Source organism: Protopterus annectens, chromosome 3.part1, assembly GCF_019279795.1.
Source record: "Protopterus annectens isolate FY-2018-M chromosome 3.part1, PAN1.0, whole genome shotgun sequence".
In the NCBI taxonomy this organism is placed as follows: domain Eukaryota; kingdom Metazoa; phylum Chordata; order Ceratodontiformes; family Protopteridae; genus Protopterus; species Protopterus annectens.
In genome coordinates this window covers 1,377,253,856-1,377,272,624 of record NC_056732.1, presented here as the reverse complement: position 1 = coordinate 1,377,272,624, position 18,769 = coordinate 1,377,253,856, and the positions used below count along the sequence as shown (strand labels likewise).

The window sequence follows — 18,769 nt, the reverse complement described above, 5'->3', positions numbered from 1 at the left end:
TCCTGGGATATAGTAAGCTCAGCCAATAAGAGACTTATCAGTCAGAATGTAGGCGAGATGGATCCCAAACATCTGAAGTTATGGTGAGTACATAACTAAAAGTTATCTCTCACTGGAGACCTTTTTATTATGGGCTTCTTTCTGTATTTTGTTATATCTATTAGCAGCAAACAAGATCTGGGGATTGTACTGGTGCACCATGGGATACCTACCTAGCCACAAGCCAGCTAGACGTCTTCCAGCTTGTAAATAATCCGAGTTGGAGCCAAGGATCGACTCCGATCCCCATATGTAAGAATGAATGGCGAAATGGACTACAAACATGGAATGTTATGGTGAGTACATAACTTCTTTTTTTCGAGGCAGCTACCCAGTTTCTTTTCATGTGTTTTGAATCGCAGTAGGTTGGATGTTGCTTCCATAGCACAGAAAGAATCTGAGATTGCCATTCTATAAGGCTTGTTGTGGCCTGTGATGGCCTGTCTACCCTGGGCCAGTAATCAAGGAGCCTCTCACCACTGACACCGGCGAGAGATGGTCACTGAAAACAGGAGTGGATTTACACAGTTTTTTTTTCAGATGCAGCTCTCTGCATCAAGCACACTTTCCCCCAAGAGCACACAAGGAACACATTGCAGACCTGGGACTTGACCCTGTCTCTCCAGATCCCAAACAAAATTCACTTTGGTGCACTTCCAAGTAGCTGACATACACACACACACACACACACACACACACACACACACACACACACTTACTCACTCCTGGGAAAGGCTGGCACAGATCTACTAGCTGTGACACCCTCTGCCCAGACAATAAGGTAACTACGCTGCCACCAGTCAACTACTATAGGCTCTTACAAAGGTTATCCAATTATAATGAGTAAAGTCAATACTAATAAAAATGGTGGAGTGTAACCAAAGCATCCAGGCTTTTTGGAATGGCCAAGGTGCCACTAAAATATGCATAAGTACTCTCAAGACGTTAAGTCTTCTGTAAAAGACTAGAAATACATAAAAATATTTAATAGTAAATAAAATAGAAAACATGAGAATACTAAATGTCAAAGTACAATAAACAGTAGAGTGTCATCACATGAGAAATAAAAATAACACAGTTGGACAGATTCAAACAATGCAGAAAAAAATACTTGACTAGTCTCACTGTATTTCCTGGCTATGTAAAGAATAACTGTTTCCTAGCTTACTTAACACAGCAAGGCAAGTTTAGATGTTGAGATGCTTACTTCCACAAGCCAAGGTGATGAGCTTCCAACTAACTGAACTGAACTCAACTGACTGTGATAACTGACTTAGATCTTTTATATCAGGTTCCAGAGAAAGCAAAACAAACTGCTGTGGGAGTTCCATCCCCTCATTGCTGGTTATAGAATGACATCACATTTGATCACCTGTCTCTGGTAGAATACACATTCAGAGCTTTGCTAAAATCTGTTGCAGTATTTGAAAATTATAGAACAATTTCAAAAACTTCTACTCTTCACTTCCAGAATACTTTGTTTTAATATAAACATTTAATCAGTTATAATAACACTGTTGATGCATTTTAACATAAGCATATGTACAAGTCATTGTAATATCAAATAAGGCAAAATTGTTTACAAAAGTTCAGCTAACTATGCTGGCATATGTTACACATGCACTGCCCTATTCTCCTTGGCACAGATGGCAGTACCTCACATCGTCACATAGCCCATCCCAAAACAGACACCTCCTTGTCCTTTTGAGCTCTGAGAATGTGTTAGTAGTCGGTCCTTGTGCAGCAGTTGTCTTTATGAAAAAAAAAAAAAGAACTTGCTGTAGTAGTATATGTTCAAGTAGAGTACTGTTGCAGCTTAAGTTTCATTTCCACCATCCCTTTTCTTTCCCTTGGACATTCTAGGGCTGGAGTAGGGTCATCATTTGATACTGTGCATTTATCCCATCTCCCTCTTTCCTTAAAGCACCTCCGGATAGGATTGAGGAATTCAGATTCTATAAGTCCCTGTCTCAGAGAGACCTTCCATAGCTGTTCATGAGGGTTGGAGTCAAAGCCCTTTTTCATTGGAATTATGCCGAGGAGAGGAGGCAGGGTGTGGCTATTCTGTGAATATCTTGAGTAAAAAAGAACTAAAAATGATGTGAGCAGACACCAGCTTTATACAGAGAGTGCATTTGTTTCCCTGAGGGGCAGGCATCCTTCCACCCTGAAGGAGGAACGGTGCTAAGCTCTGGAATTTGAACCTTCTGCAGCAGAAGTCACAGCATTCATATTACTACAACAGGAATCTACTTGAGCCATCCACTATTATGGTAAGTTCTATAGTTGTACTTTGTCCTCCTAAAAAGGAGCCATCAGTTTTGGTAAGAAGAGTATCCTTGTTTAAATTTTGTCCATATCATGTGAAATAATTCTAACAGATTATATACCTTTGCTGAATACAAAACCAAATTCAGAATAAGTCTGTGAATTGAGTGGTTGGAGTATTTTCTGAGTGGTTTATTCCTCTTGTTTCAGATTCTTCAGTCTGATGGTGGAAATTACTGTGCCTGTGTGAATGCTGCAACACTGGCTGTCATTGATGCTGGCATTCCAATGAAGGACTATGTGTGTGCCTGCTCAACTGGATTTATTGAGGAAACTCCACTGGTTGACCTTTGCTATGTGGAAGAGTCTGCAGGTGGACCTCAGATTGCTCTGGCCCTGCTCCCTAAATATGACCAGATTGCCTTGCTAGAAATGAATGCTCGACTTCATGAGGACCATTTGGAGGGTGTGATTGACTCTGCAGCAAAAGCATGCAAGGATGTGTATGCTGTACTTGACAGGATCGTGAGAGAGCATTTACAGGAGGTCACTGCTCTTCTTGGAGAGTAGAATAAAAGGTTTCTGGTTACAATTCAGCAGATTATCATCAAGTCCAAAAGGTTGTAATTTTCAAGTAGTTTCCAGTGAACTGAGGGATTCCTGAAAGTCACAGCCATATTTGAAAGAGACTGTGTTTAAGTAACCTATGACAATTTTCAAGTCTGATTTTATGTTAATTTCCAGGTTTCATTTTTGAAATGTTAATTTCCAGATTTTTGTGTGAGTATGTAAACATAACAGTCATTGTATAATCTCACTGCAGTAGTTGCAGTTGCAGAACTACAGTTTTCAGAGACAGATTTTGTACATTTCTCATGTTCCGCATTTACTATTAAAGCGCACTGGTCTTTAATCTTTATAAATTTGTATCAATTGTCTGTAGACTGTGCTATTTTGTGCTTGTTTTGCACTTTTGACTCAGCATTCACATATGTTTCTGTTGTCACTAGCATGCTGTCTATATTAGCATTCATACTTATAGGCCTCATGGTTTCCACATGCAGTGTGTCCTCAGTTTACTTTGTTTTCATATCTGTTTTTTATAGACTCGGCTGTTATTGGTTGCAGTGGCAATTTTTTTTTTATCAGAATTCAGATTTATTTTCCTTAGACACTGTTGAACCACTAATGGTACAGGTGCTTGTCTTACTTTTCTTGGCTCCTTCAATATTTAGTGATATATTTTAGTTTGTTGGACCATGTTTATAGGTTCATAGGTGTTTACTAGGCTAATGACCACAAGGGGATTTTTAAGCCTAGTCATGCATCCCAAATCTCTGACAAGTTCTGATAACCTTGGTAAGTTTAAACAGAGGTTGGAAGATGAAAACATTTACAAGCTAGGGCTTGGGAGATGAACCATTTACATGTTTTTGAAAAGCTTGTGGTTTCCATCTGGTTGAAGTTTTCCAAGTATGTGGTAATGGGCATTTTTAGGTGTGAAAATATATTGTAGTAAATACTTGTGCAGTTGTCCTTTATATCTTACAGAATTAAGCACTGTGTAATTTTCCTCTACTTGCCTGCATTCAGACTGTGGTTTGATCTTTGATGTGAGAGTGTTCAATCTCGCCGTTTGTTCTTACACATGGAAGCTCTGCATCGCGAGATCACCTAATACCCACAATCCCCCTCTGCCTTTACCTCAGATCTAGTTTGCCGCTGCAGCGTTCGCATCACTGGGTCGAGCTCCTAAGATAAGATTAAGAATTTATTCTTGTATTTTTCTTGGTACTTTTATTATATAAACTTGTTTAGTGACATATTGTGTGTGTGTGGTAAGGTTAAGGGATACTCTGTTCCGTTAAGTTTGTTAAAACTTATTTAGAGTTCTCTCCTACCACCCTTACTTGGATTTGACAACCGGATTGACTACATTACTGGATTTGACAATTTCACCGGACTTGACTACTTTACTGGATTTGACTTTTCTCCTTTTTATTAGTGACATGTCTGAAATTGCCAATGTGGGCAAAAGATGTCAGTAACTGACAATCATAGTTCCTGCGTCTACTGTCTTGGCCCTCTCCATCTCAAGAAGACTGCTCTATTTGTCATTCTTTCAGTGGGAGGGTCATGACAGATAAGCAGGAAACTAATGGATAGAGGTTTGTTAAAACCTTCCTTTCAAGAGGCTCTGGATGCTTCTGACCAGGCATCCAAATCCTCGGAAGGCCCAAGTCATCGAGCTCTTCAGCTAAAGTTAGATCACCGGTTCCACAGACTCTGAGTGTTCAACTGTTGTCAGTGTCTTGGAACCGGTGATGGACTCCTCCACCGACACTGTTGAGGTCGGCCTTCCAAGCCCCTCTCCGACACCGATGTGGACCGGGTGGTGCAGAAATTATTATCCAAACTTATCTCGGTTTCCACCCAATTGGTGTCGAAACTTGAAGGCCTTCCATTATCTCCATCCCTTCCTCCTCTGAGACCTGTCCAGTCTTTGAAGAGGTTGATCTACTGATTGTGAGCCTAAGATCCATCCTTGTTTCGGTTCCGACTCTTCCTCGGGGCCTCGGCTCGGATCTGCCTGTTTGAATTCTTCCCATTTCTTGAACCGGGAGATACCTCGACTCGGGACCGGGGCCTTCGATCTCATGAGGAAGGTGTTGTCTACCCAGACAACCACATCAGTAGAAGCAGCCTCATAAAGGACCGTTATCTTCCTCTGCACCACCGCCACATCGGTGTCTCAGCCACCCTGGAGGGTGCCCCTCTTCCTCGGAGGCTTCTTAAGAAGTCCATTGTGTTAGAGGCGACTCTTAGATTCTCCACATGAATCATTGTCATCCGATACTGACTTGGATGAGTCAGAAGGGTCCCCAAAGTCACGTTCAGAAGATGTCTCCTTTCCTGACATCTTGGTTATCCTAAAGCAGAGAGGTGATTGGCAGTCCCTTCCCCTTCTGAGGATGAGTCAGTCTTGCTGAAGGCATTCGGTGCTCACCCTTCCTCCTCCTGGGTCATGAGTTAATGGAGCTGATTGCTCGTGGAACCAGTCCCTAGGAAGCCTAATAAGTACATCACTGCACCCCAAGACAAGGCTTACCTCACAAAGGGAGTTCCAGCTTCCTCATCTGTCCACCCGCCTAACAAAGATTCCAGGACTATGGACAGATGCATTTTTAGTTCAGCGGCTTTTATCCCTGAACTATTTGACCCATTTTACACATTTACAGAGGATCTAATCAAAGAGCTGGGAGATACCCTCCAGGGTACTACAGATGCTGCTGTCTCAGAGAAAGTTACAGCACATCTCAATACCCTTACATCCATTGTTAACTCATCCATGAGGCTGATATCATACGCGGCGAAGGATGCAGGCAATCCTGGATATGTTCATGCGGAAGCCTTCAAGTCTTCCTTTACTAACGCCCCATTTGATGGTGCCACTCTCTTTGGCCCTAAAGTAAAGGAGACCCTTACCGGTGTGAACAGGAGGGAAAGACTCTGTCTGCTGAGTCCGTTTTCCACCCAAAACCCCAAGGATCTTTCCCAGGCACACAGGGTGATGCCCCTCTAGAGGCAGAGCAGAGGTCCAAAACCAAGGTGACAGGGATACACCCCTGGAAAACCTTTCCAGCACTCCTGAGAGGAGCCCGACTGTCCTGCTCTGGAGGCAGTCGGGTCGCTAGCTTTATACCCTCAGGCCTGGCAAAACATTACTACAGACAACTGGGTAGTTACCAGAGGTTACAGAATACCATTCCTATCCACCCCATTCCAAAGAAAACTCCCAGATGTACGCCCCATCAGACCCAGCAGCTATAGAAATTTCAAAGCTGCTAGAAAAAGAGTCATCCAACCAGTTCCAGCGGACCAAATAGGATTCGAACTTACTCAAGGTTCTTTTTAGTTCCAAAGAAGACAGGGGACTGGAGGCGATTCTGGACCTAAGCAACCTCAACACCTTTGTCAAGAAAGAAAAGTTCGAATGGTCCAATCGATCCTTCCATTCTTACAGAAGCTCAATAGATCTGAAGGACACATACTACCACATCAAAATGGCCAGGGCCAGGGATCATTCCGCTGGGAGCCAGTCACTATCAGTTGGTCTGACCTCAGCCCCAGGGTTTTCACCAAATGCATGGCAGTGGTAGCGTCTCATCTGAGATGCCTAGGATTCCAGGTGTCTTTCTGCCACCACCCGGTCAACTGATACAGGCCAGGGATTACCCTCTACAGCTTTGTGTTCTCCTCGAAAAATCTTTACTGCAGCCATCACAGCATATCTTATTCATAGGAATTAGATCATCATTTAATTCTAAGGCTCTCCAGAAAGGATAGTTTCACTACAAAGCCACATTTCTCTCCTTCTGTCATCCAAAAAATCCCCAGCAAAGCTGGTTCTGAAGGTCTTGGGTCTCATGGCAGCTTCTCTCATTGCAATACCATTGGGAAGACTGCACATGAGAGTTCTACAATGGCTACTGTTTGCACAATGGTCGTTCCAACAGCTACCTCTGACACACGAAATTCTGATTACAAACACATGCAAATCACACCTAACCTGGTGGCTTCAGACTTGCAACCTTTCCAGCGGAAGACCATTTGTGCTACCCCGACAGCTGATTTATAACCACGGACGCTTCCCTGATAGGGTGGGGCATCTTTCAGGGACAGACAGTCCAAGGCGAATGGACCAATTTGGAGTACAATCTGCACATCAATGTTCTGGAGTTGAGGGCAGTGTTTTAGACACTTTGCTCCCCTTCTTCCTAGACAGACAACATGTCTGTAGTCTGGTACATAAACAAGCAAGGGGAACCAGGTCTTATCAGCTATGCAGAGAGGCCATGGGCTGAGCAGAGCAATCCTGTTGCCTCAAATGCAGGAGCTACTTTAAGTCCCCTCCCTTTCCCTGATTGCAAAGTTTCTGCAGAAAGCCAACAACCTTCAAAGGACGATAATCCTCATTGCCCCATTCTGGCCTCAAATTTGTTTCCCTTTCTATTGCAACACGGACCTTGGATTCTGGACCCAGAGCCAGATCTACTGACTCACTCGTCAGGAGTTCCTCACCCATCTCCACTCCATCTAGCAGCTTGGCTGCTCCGCCTTTCTAGCCAGGTCTGACTCTCTTACACGGCAGTTCAGAATATATTAGTGGCTTCTCATAAAGCTTCCACTACAAAGACCTACACCAGTAAATGGAATTCACATCATTTGGACCCTGTTATAGTAAACAAGATCTTGGAGTTTTGACAGAATTGTTCCATGAAGCCTGCCACTTTGAGAGTGCAATTGGCTGCCATTTCCAACTTTCATGTGGAAGAATGTGGGGCACCTGTTATGGCTCACAGACTTTGTAAGGCCTTTTAAAAGGATCTTTTCATATTAGACCACCAGTTAGAACTCCTACATCACCTTGGAATCTGAACCTCTTACTTTCTAAATTGATGTTGCCCCTTTGAGCCAGCCTCCGCTTGCCCATTGAAGTTTTAAGACTCTCTTCTTGGTAGCCATTACATCCGCTAGGCGAGTGTCTGAGCTTCAGGCTCTTTCTATTAAACACCCTTATTTGATTTTACTAATCCATCCTTTCTCCCCAAAGTTTGCTCTACCAATAACATTAATCAGTCCATTGAATTACCCACCTTTTTCAAAAATCACACTAATAAGTTAGAGTATATGTTGCACAAATTGGATGTCCATAGACAACTCAGGTTTTATTTGGATAGAACAAAGGATCACAGGAAATCTGATCAACTATTTGTAGCTTTTGCTGACAGCAGGAACTTTCCAAATGGCTAACTGATTGTATCATAATGAGTCTTCTAATCAAACCTTATCTGTCAAACCTAAGGACATTCTACAAGATCAGTGTCAGCTGCTACTTGGGCTAAACCGCATACATTCATCTCTCATTACAAAGTGGACAGGGTTTCTAGGGATAGAGATTGAACACTTATTTGGTGCCTGGTCTGGAGTATTCTCCTTCTGCATTTGCAGTGGTTGTATTTGTATGATGCACATGTGTATATATATATATATATATATATATATATATATATATATATATGTGTATATAGATGATTTCTTGATTGTGTAAATTTTTGCTGGTTTGCTTGCAAACTAGATCTGAGGTAAAGGCAGAGGGACATAACTTCTATTTGTGGATTATGGAGTGTGATAGTGTATGAAGGCTATTTATGAAACTGCTGTACTTGCAGGTCTTCTACAGCATGGCCTTCACTGACTTTATTACATTGAGCCTCCTTCAAACTACAGAAATGTCTTTGAGCCACAGAAGTAAGACATTAGTTCCAGACCAGGTAGCCATGGTTGCTGTAACCTCATGGTTCATAAATTAAGAAGTATGGAGGAATTCCCCACCACCACCACCACCCTTGTAAACTCTATGGATGCTGTTTCAGAAGATGTTGAAATGTCCTTTTCACTGCTCAGATTGACTTGTTAAAACTTTTAAGCCTCAGCTAGTATTTTGCATCTCCCCCACACTAAAGCATATGCTTTCATGTAGAGAAGTAAACTAGTCCCAAGCCCTCGAACACAAATACACTTCAGAAAGCCAAGATAAGGCTTAGTACAGTATTCTTTTATTATTTATTTGCATTTGGTATAATTATAGATTATCTTGCCCTTTGCCTATTTCATCATGAGCATAAAATACACACAGAGTAGCTAATGTTCTCAGTAGACAGCATTTTCAAACACAGGCCACCCCATAAGAGAAATGTTGTTTTAGGGCATCTCCACCAGTAGTTCATCACATGAAAAAATTCTTCCTGCCTCTAAAATAAACTTTTATTACAATATCTTACAGAAAGGTTCTTGCTTCATTGGAGGAGTTTTTTGTCAGTATTTGACATGACTGGCATCATGAGATGTATAGGGAGATCCTTCTCCATTTTATGTTAGCTCTTTTCTAGAGGACTGCAAACAGATAGAAAAAAAATAATGTGATACATAAACATACGGCCTTTCTCTCTTGCCAGCAGTTGAGAGAGTGTACTGTTTGTTAACATGCTGTAAAAAAGTGCTGATTTTAAATTAGATGCCTAAATAAGTAGTTTACCTTTTACAAACACTTTGCGCCTGCAGACCTGCAATGTTTTATCCTGCAGTAAGTTCTAGCTCAGCTTCCCGGAACAAACCTTGGCCAATGGCATCTCATCTACTTTTTGTGTACGATTTAAAACTGTCCATCTCAACAGACAAGCGCCTAAAAGCATAACCGTAAATAACTTTTTTTTCAGACAGTATAAAAATTACATTTGGCTTAAAACAATGTGTAAAAGCATAATTTATAGGATGAAAACTAATGCATCAGGAAAATATCAATACGGGTGTGGAATGTAAGAAAACATGAACAAGAGGGAGTTTATTTTGAAGGGTCAGCAGTAAAGCATGAATGAATGAGACCAAAGCTTAGTAAGAAATATTTTTGAAGACTAAAGCTAATATTGAAAACTGCCCTGACATAAAGGAGAAAAGTCTAAGCAGGAAATTAGCTTGCACTTCTTGTTGTAACAAACAGCTTTGGTGTGATTGACTGGTCCTAAAAACATTGGATCATTTGGACATTCTTATCCAATGATACATAAAACTAGCATGTTTCAAGAATATGTATCCCTTAGCTTAAAAGAGTTGTGGGCCTCCTTGAAATTGATTGTATAGATCTGCAGTTGTGGAACTGCATATATATAAACATTGAGATATCCAGACATAGTGAAAGTTGTAAACCATGAAGAAAACATATATCTAATATGAAATTTTTGCTCAGATGAGCAAAAGCGTTTTAGAAAGGACTGGGTATAGAAATCAAACCAGTGGTAGACAAAACATCATGTGGCAACAGAAAGTGCCAAAAAGAAAGGAATGTAAAGAAAATGACCAGATGAAAAGGAAAGAAAATTGGAACACCCATAATTATTGTGGAAACTATAGAGAACGCCTGGAGCAACCACACGTTGATGAAGATTTGACACTTTACTGGCAAAGAGAAGTGAATTTAACCTAAGCGATGATATTTATTTATGGTTTCATAAATATTCAGTTTTGTCTTGGGAAAATATGAACCTTGCCAGTACCCATCTTCAGGATGTACCTTCTTTCTCAAGAAGAGCTAAGCCAGTCACTCATGATGTAAATTTGTAGAGACCCATCCAATTATCCAGGTTACATTTGAAGGATGCTAGTGAACAGGTTAAACGGCACAGAAGGGGGAAGCCTATGCCAGATGTGGGAATGTGCTATATGGTAAACCTGTCTCTCCACCATATTTTTGTTCATCTCTTGGCAACGATGTAGATCCTTTTTTTCCCTGATGGTAGTGGAACTTAAACTTTTGGAGATGCAGGAGATTAAGAACACTAGAATCTCCAGTGACATCGTACGCTAGGTGTAGTTCTTCTCTCAAAAGTCTGTAAAATACTGAATAAAAGGGATAGTGTTTCCAGCCTTTCCTGTTTGCTCAGGGTCTTTAGGTTTGTGACATTCTTAGTAGGGAACTTCAATGGCTTTTCTGGTTTGTCTAGTGAGGCACATCTTGAAGTAGATGTACTGAGTAGCTGGCCTAAGCAATGAGTGATATAAGGGAATGGTGACCTCCTTCGATCTTCATGATATTCACTTGGTGATTAGGTGTACTTATATGGATTTAAAATCCATATATTTTGATCATCATGTAATATCAACCCGGTTCCCTAACTATATTTTCATTTTGTAGAGGTGCATTAGAAATAGTGTGCTGAGGGGAGGTGAGGGTTTGTCTACTAAATGTGACAGTACTACATTTAGCATTTAATTGTAGACCAGTTTCAGCACACCAAGAGTTTACAAGAGAGAGGGAGTTCTTGCTGGAAGGTTCGGGTGTCAGAGGGAGACTTAACTCCAGTTTGACTTCCTAATTCTGCGGATGATTGCAGAGATCCTGGCTTCCTGCCTGGAGACCAGAAAAGTAAATGCAAAGAGGAGGGGTCCCATCATTGAGTCCTGAGGGACACCACTGGTCACCTTTATACTTTCTGATGAGGAGGCTGTGATTCGTACTGTATGGATGCTGGTAATCTGTTTGCAAGCCATCTTATCACATAGGGATCTATTTTTAAATCTTTTAGCTTTTCTATGATGCCAGCGTATAGTATGATTTTTGAATGCCTTGGCTGATTGTGGGTACACTGTGTGCACTGCTTGGCCACTGTCATCTGCCTGTGAGACCCTTTCAAAGATGTTAATGAGATTTAATAGGCAAAATCTTCCCTTGACTAAGCCAAACTATTAATTGCCAAGTCAAACAAACTTTTTCATATTATACGTTATGAGGTAAGTTATAATATATTCTGTGGCCTTGCAAATAGGGATGGTCAGGCTGAGAGGTCTATAATTGCCAAAGTCTTTGGTATGGCAACCATTGTGTAAAAGCATCATGACTGCACTAAACCCTTTTCAGGGACAAAAATCTGTAGTTAAGTTTATGTTAAACAGGTTATGGAATGGGTCAACAAGGGCATGCTTGGCAATACTCATTAAGCATCCTTGAGACCCTGTGGAGGAAGTGCTGCTAGTTTTATTCAATTCCTTCAGTACATGTTCCTTAGCAATAAAATGGGAAGTAACAGATTCCAGGATTTGTGGACTGTGGATTTTATCAGGGGTGAAGTTAGCACTGAAGTTCTTGGCAAATACATTGGCAATGTCATTTGGGTATGAAAGAGAGATACCATCCTTAACAAGATGTTCATCGTGTTTCACTGTTGCAGTCTTTACAAAATGGGTTATCTGGCTCCCGGTAGCCAACAGTCAGACAGAATACCAAAGTCCTTGGTATATGATTTCGGCTGCCTTAGGTTTTAAGCCTGATGTCAGGTACAAAGGAAGGCAGCCGACGCCATTTCCTCTGGTCTTTCTTGCCACGGAGCCCGAAGCAGAAGCAATTTGCACAAGTGTCGGTCGGCTGAATACCTTCTTTTTGTATTCTGACTGCTAAGTTGAAGACATCCGCAGATAAGTACCTCGTTGGGGACCCTCTTTTTTTGCTTTAACGAATGTCAGAGAAAGTTAATAACTGTCTTGCCTGTAGAAAACAGATTCTGCACCATGATTTCACTCTTACTGTATTACTTGTTTGGGCCTTGAGCACCACATCCCCAATTGTGATCTCTGTGCTTCTTTCTACCCGTGTACCATACGCCGTAGAGCTAGGATCTTGTTTAAGCATTTCAGAGTTTGGCTTAAATTCGTCGGTATGGCATCTTCTGGTCTCCCAACGTCAGATGTTACTAAGAAGCGCAAGGATAAAGACCACGACAGGCTTAGGGTCAAATTAGCCGACTACGTTCCTGTTAAGTTGGTTGTCGGCCCAGTGGTAGTCAGTGAGGCACTTTCATTGTCCCTGCAGTCCGCGGATGTTCAGCAGCAGGCCTCTATGGAGACCTTTTCTGAGTCCTCCATACCGCAGGCTTCCACTTCGTCTTCTGACCCTCCGACAGTCGCCGCCTCTAATGGATCTGGAGCCGCTAAGCAGGCGCCTGCTTCTGAGGCCTCTTTTCTCCACCCGGAGGCCAGATCCAGACCGACTACCTTGGTTCAGACTACTGCAGTGGCTAGGCTTCCTGAGTCCCTCCGGCTTTCTAGCAGTCCAGCCGCAAATCTATTCAAAAGCTGGTGCCGGCCTCCCCTCAAATGCCTCAGTCTCAGATAATTAAAATTGCTAGTGATCTCTTGACCCTTATCAGGGGCTCCCAGCCACCTCCTTCTAAGAGGGCTAGGGAATTTCCCCCCAGAAGTTTTGTCTGCCTCAGACTCTGAGGTTTCCAGCAACTCTGCTGCTGAAGAGGAAAACTCTCAACTTTTTTCTGGTTTTCAGGATTCTGATGCAGAAGATTCCATCCCTTCTGCCTCCCCTCCAGAAGATTTTTCTTTTGAAGATGCTCTGAATACTCTTAGGGAGCATTTCAAATGGGAAAGTCAAGACTACCCTCAGTCTAAGAAAAGGATTAGGGAATTCTTGGATTTGCCACAGCATAAGCCTATCCCCCCGGATTTGGAAGTTGATGTTTTCCTGGAGAATTTTTTGACTCCTAATTCTGTTGCTTCTGCTCCCAGAAAACCTGACAGGTATTATAGAGTTCCTGATTCTCATCCGTTCCTTTTCAAGAATCCTACTGCTGATCCTGAGATTATTTCTCAGGGCCCTAAAGGTGTTAAAGCCATGGTTGCTAAAAATCCTGTTCCCTCTGACAGGGAATTTAGGGCCTTGGATAGATGGGATAAAAAAGGTTTATACTTCCTCCACCCTTGCAATTAGGTCAGTTAATTGTCTTTTCATATGCTTAAATATCAGCAGCATACTTTGGAGGCCATTAAGGCTAAAATTGCTAGTGTTCCTTCCCTGATGGGGGAGTAAGGACATGCAAGATTTATTGAATTCTACCACTATTGTCACTAAACATTCTCTGCATTGTGGTTTTGACACTTTGGAGGCTTCTTGTAGGACAGCAGCCACTGGTTCTGTTATTAGAAGACATGCTTGGCTCAGGAAACAGCCCCTTTCTGAACCTGTCAAATCTAAATTACTGGATGTGCCTTTGCACGAGGACAATCTTTTTGGTAGCAAAGCAGAAGAGGTGTTGAAAAAGTTGGAGGATAAGGCAAAATCTATGCAAACTGTTAAGGATTTTCTGCAAGTTCAGCCTCCTCGTTTTAGTAGACATTACCCTTTTAAGAATTGGACTTTTCCTGATCCTAGTAAACAGGGTCGCTCTAGGCCTAGGCGTTACAGGTCTTCTAGGGGACAGACTTCCACCCCTCAAAAGGCTAAGCACTGGCAGGCTTCCTCTTCAGAATCGGGGAGTTCTAAGCAAACTCCCCAAAGCAAGCATTCCCAATGACTCCGGCCTTCCCCTGCCTGCCTCTGTGGGCCCAAGGTTTCCTTTGCGGGGAAGGTTAGCTATTTTTGCAGATGTCTAGTCCACCATCACAGACGACAAATGGGTGCTCAAAATAGTATCCCAAGGCTACAAGTTCTCTTTTCACACCTTCCCTGTCCACCAAGGATACCCAGATATCCCCCCCCACATCAAAGGGCAGAAGCAGAAAAACAAGTTTCTTCTTTGCTAAACCTGGGAGCAATAGAGCCAGATGTTCATCGTGTTTCACTGCTGCAGTCATTGCACTTGGGTTATCCTGCCGTCAGGCGGTCCCACAGTCGGCCAGAGTTCCAACGTCTTGGTCCGGCGTTGGTTGCTGTCACTTCTTCCCTGACGTCAGTGTGCCAGGGTTATATAAGATGCATCCGATGCCATTTTCTCCAGTCTTTCTTGCCACGCTGTGCCCAAAGCAGAAGCAGTTCGCAAGTGCCGGTCGGCCAACTCCTGAGATTTTCGAAGTCGAATTTCAGATCCGAAGTCTTCAATAAAGCTAAGTACCCTGTTGGGGAAACTTTTTTCTTGCCTCAGACCGATGTCAGAAAAAGTTAATAATTGTATTTCTTGTGGGAAGCAAATACCTCGTAAGGACTTCTACTCTTACTGTATTCAATGCCTAGGCCCTGATCACGATGTCACTAGTTGTCGGTTTTGTGCTAGATTTAACAAACGCACTATAAAAAGACATTTTGATTTTGCTTTGCACTACTTTGGCTGAAGGTTCAATTATACTATGCTGTTGGATCAACCGACGACCGTAATACCGAAAAAACGCAAGGACAAGGATAAAGACAGGCATCCGAGGTCCAAAACTGACGAAACCTCTTCTAGGCCAGTCGCCGGTTCTCAGTGAGGAGCTTTCGCAGCCCCTGACACCCGCTACCTCAGAGCCACAGGCCGCCTCCGACTCCCACGTGGAGACAACTAGGCCTCTGGAAACTCAAGGTATTGGGCCTACGGAAACTAATCCATCAGATGGGTCTGGAGCCGCTGAGCAGGCATCGGCTTCTGAGGGTGTTTTCAGACTTTCACAACTTACCATTAAAACAGCCAAGACAAAAGTACCATTAAAGACAAAGAAACAAGTACAGCATTCTCCTGGACAGTCCTCCATGCCTAAGAAACAGATGCTCAAAATGGCCGAAGACCTCATTACTCTAATCAGGGGTTCCCATCCCCCTCCTGAGAAAAGGCCTAGGCAGGATACAGACTATGATTCCTCTGATCAGGTTTCCATTTCCTCTGATTCCTCTTCAGACCAGGGATACTCTCTACCCCCCTATGAGGACTCTGATGCTGAAGGAATCTATCCCTTCAGCCTCTCCTCCTGAGGATTATTCTTTTGGGGAAACTTTACATACCATGAGGGAGCATTTCCATTGGGAAAGTCAGGATTACTCAGAATCCAAGAAAAGGCTCAGGGATTTCCTTTTATTGCCTCAGCACAGGCCTCTGGCTATTCCACCTGTGCTAGATGTTGTGGATGATGTGTTCTCTGAATCCAGCTTATCTCCTGATTCTTTGCCCCCTGCACCAGCCAAGCCAGATAGGTATTATAGAGTCCCTGACTCTCTCACAAGTTCCTTTATAAAAACCCTTCTACTGATCCAGAAACTATTTCCCAGAGTCCAAAAGGGGTTAAGGCTTCCATTGCAAAAAATCCAGTACCCTCTGACAGAGATTCCAGAGCTTTGGATAGATGGGGGAAGAAAGTATACACTTCTGCAACTTTAGCAGTAAGAGCTTTAAATTGCCAGTTTCACATGCTTAAGTACCAACAATATTTAATGGCTCAGTTAAAACAGAAAATGCTTGCAAGCTCAGAAGCTCCTGATTGTAAAGAAATGCAGGATTTATTGCATGCAGTTGAACAGGTGGGAAAACATACTCTGCAATGTGGTTTTGATTCTTTAGAGGCCTCTTGTAGAGCCGCAGTTACAGGTTCTGTGATTCGAAGACATGCTTGGTGAAAAGAACAGAGTTTACTTGATCATGTTAAGGCAAAATTATTGGATGCTCCTTTACAGCATGATACCTTGTTTGGTGTTAAGGCAGAAGAGGTGTTAAAGAAAATGGAGGATAAAGCTAAATCTATGCAAACAGTCAAGGATTTCTTACAGGTACAGCCACCTTGATTTAGCAGAAATTGGCCAACAAAGAATTGGTCCTTTCCAGTGTCAGACAGGCCACAGAGAGGCAGATACAGATGCCCAAGAGGCAGATCTCAACCCCAAGGCTCAAACAGACGACAGTGGGGCACCTCAACCCCAAACGGAGGTGAGGACAAGTCTCAACCTTACATGAAACTGTCACAATGACTTTCCCCTTTGTACGCCAAACACTTCCCTTTCGGAAGCCCCCTTGGGGGAAAACTAGCACTTTTTTCTCAAAACTGGCAATCAATCACCCAAGACAAATGGGTTCTGAATATTGTGTCTCAAGGTTACAGGTTCCACTTTCATACTTTACCAAGGCTAAAAGGAATGCCAGACCTGCCACAAAATCAATGGGCAGAGGCACAAAAACAAATTTCAGCCCTCATGGACATGAGAGCTATTCAAAAAGTACCACAACAGGAACAAGGACAAGGATTTTACTCAAGACTCTTCCTGGTCCCCAGAAAGGACAAGGCCTGGAGGCCCATACTAGACCTTTCAATTCTAAATACTTACCTGGATATTCCGAAATTCAAAATGTTGACATTACAGCAGCTTCTACCCATGCTGGGCAAGAAGGCTTGGCTTGTTACTCTGGACCTCAGAGGCATACCTGCATGTCCCTATCAGACAAAATTGCAGAAGATACCTAAGATTCAAAGCTGGTACAATGCACTACCAATTCTCTGCACTGCCCTTTGGCTTATCCACTGCGCCCAGTGTCTTCACAAAGTGCCTGGCACCAGTAATTGCATTTTGCAGACAAAAAGGAATTCAAATATATCCATACCTGGACGACTGTCTCATTCAAGCAGAGACAAAGGACATTCTTCTACAGCATCTGGCGTTTGTAAAAAGGTTGCTAATTTTTCTAGGGTACACAGTAAACGAAAAGAAGTCAAAACTAGTGCCCTCACAACAGATTATATTCCTAGGTGCCAGCTTAAATACAACGGCCCAGATGGCTTACCTCACGCCAGACAAACAAGGACAACTAACTCAATATTTTCAATTACTGGCAAGAAAGTCCCATCTCCCTGCAAGAAAAATTCTGCAGGCCGTGGGATTCATGGCATTCTGCATACTACTACTACCATATGCCAGACTGCATATGAGGAAATTACAATCGTGCCTAAAAAGTGTTTGGACTCAACACTCTCAGTTTAGAAGCAGTAATACCAATGATTCCCTGCCTACAACAGAAGTTTCGATGGTGGGCACAGGCATGTCACCTAAACAAGGGTCAGCCTTTTACCCTACCCACAGCCAGGCAGACTCTAACAACAGATGCTTCGGATTACGCCTGGGGAGCACACATAGCAGGAAAATGCATTCAGGGCAAGTGGACCACAGACCAGATGCATCTTTACATCAATCAAAAAGAGATGTTGGCTGTTCAAAATGCCCTAACAGCTTTCAAGGACCTTCTGCATCCAGGACAATTATTATTAAAGACGGACAACACAACAGTAATGTGGTACATAAACAAGCAAGGGGGCACAAATCTTAAGGAACCTAGCTCAAGGCCCACCAAGGATTTTGCCTCAAATTCCACACCTTCTGACTCAACAAAACAATCGGATCCTGCACGGTCAGCTCAAAACCCTAAACCTGGCTGCATGGCAGATTCATTAGTCAAACAGGCAACACCTCTCTCTAAAACTGTTATGGATGTCACTTTGGAGGCCTAGCACCAGGAAAGCTTACTCAGAAAAATGGAAGAGATTCTGCGCCTGGAACCAGGCTCAAAGCCTTGACCCTCTTGTTCCAAACATTCCTCAGATTTTCCAATACTTAACTGCGATGCTGGACAGAGGCCTATCCTTCTCATCAATTAAGATCCACGCCTCTGCCATTTCAGCACATTACAACATGGATCCTCCTTTATTCTCTCATCCCTTGCTGAAGCAGTATCTCAGAGGGGCTAAAAACTTAAGACCGGCCCGGAGAGCACCAACACCAGCTTGTGACCTCAATTTCGTTTTGGAAAAACTAACCCTGCCACCTTTTGAGCCAGCCAATACAGCCGATCTAAAATTTTTATCATGGAAAATAGCTCTGCTCCTGGCAGTAACTTCAGCATGAAGAGTCTCAGAGCTACAGGCATTAATGGCAGTGGAACCTTTTATAATTTTTCATCAGGACAGGGTTTCTTTAAGGACAAACCCTACCTTTATGCCAAAGGTGGTATCTAGTGTGGCTCTTAACCAAACCATCCATTTGCCAACTTTTTATCCAAACCCCCAGAATAAAGGGGAGAAACTTCTGCATTCTTTAGACATACACAGGCAGCTACGCTTCTACTTGGACAAAACAAAAGCTTTCTGGAAAACTGAGCAACTATTTGTAGCATAT

General features: G+C 42.8%; 1 protein-coding gene across 2 annotated transcripts in view; it reads left to right on the top strand.

The window, feature by feature from the left end:
• The window catches only part of EXOSC4 (exosome component 4), a 270,272-nt gene extending 267,046 nt beyond the window's left edge, over positions 1–3,226 (top strand). For both annotated transcript variants that reach the window (XM_044067416.1, XM_044067417.1), the window contains one exon: positions 2,518–3,226. In XM_044067416.1, the coding sequence (XP_043923351.1) occupies positions 2,518–2,877 (360 nt within the window). In that variant the 3' untranslated portion in view covers positions 2,878–3,226. The remainder of the gene's footprint in view (positions 1–2,517) is intronic.
• Positions 3,227–18,769: the final 15,543 nt, after the last annotated feature.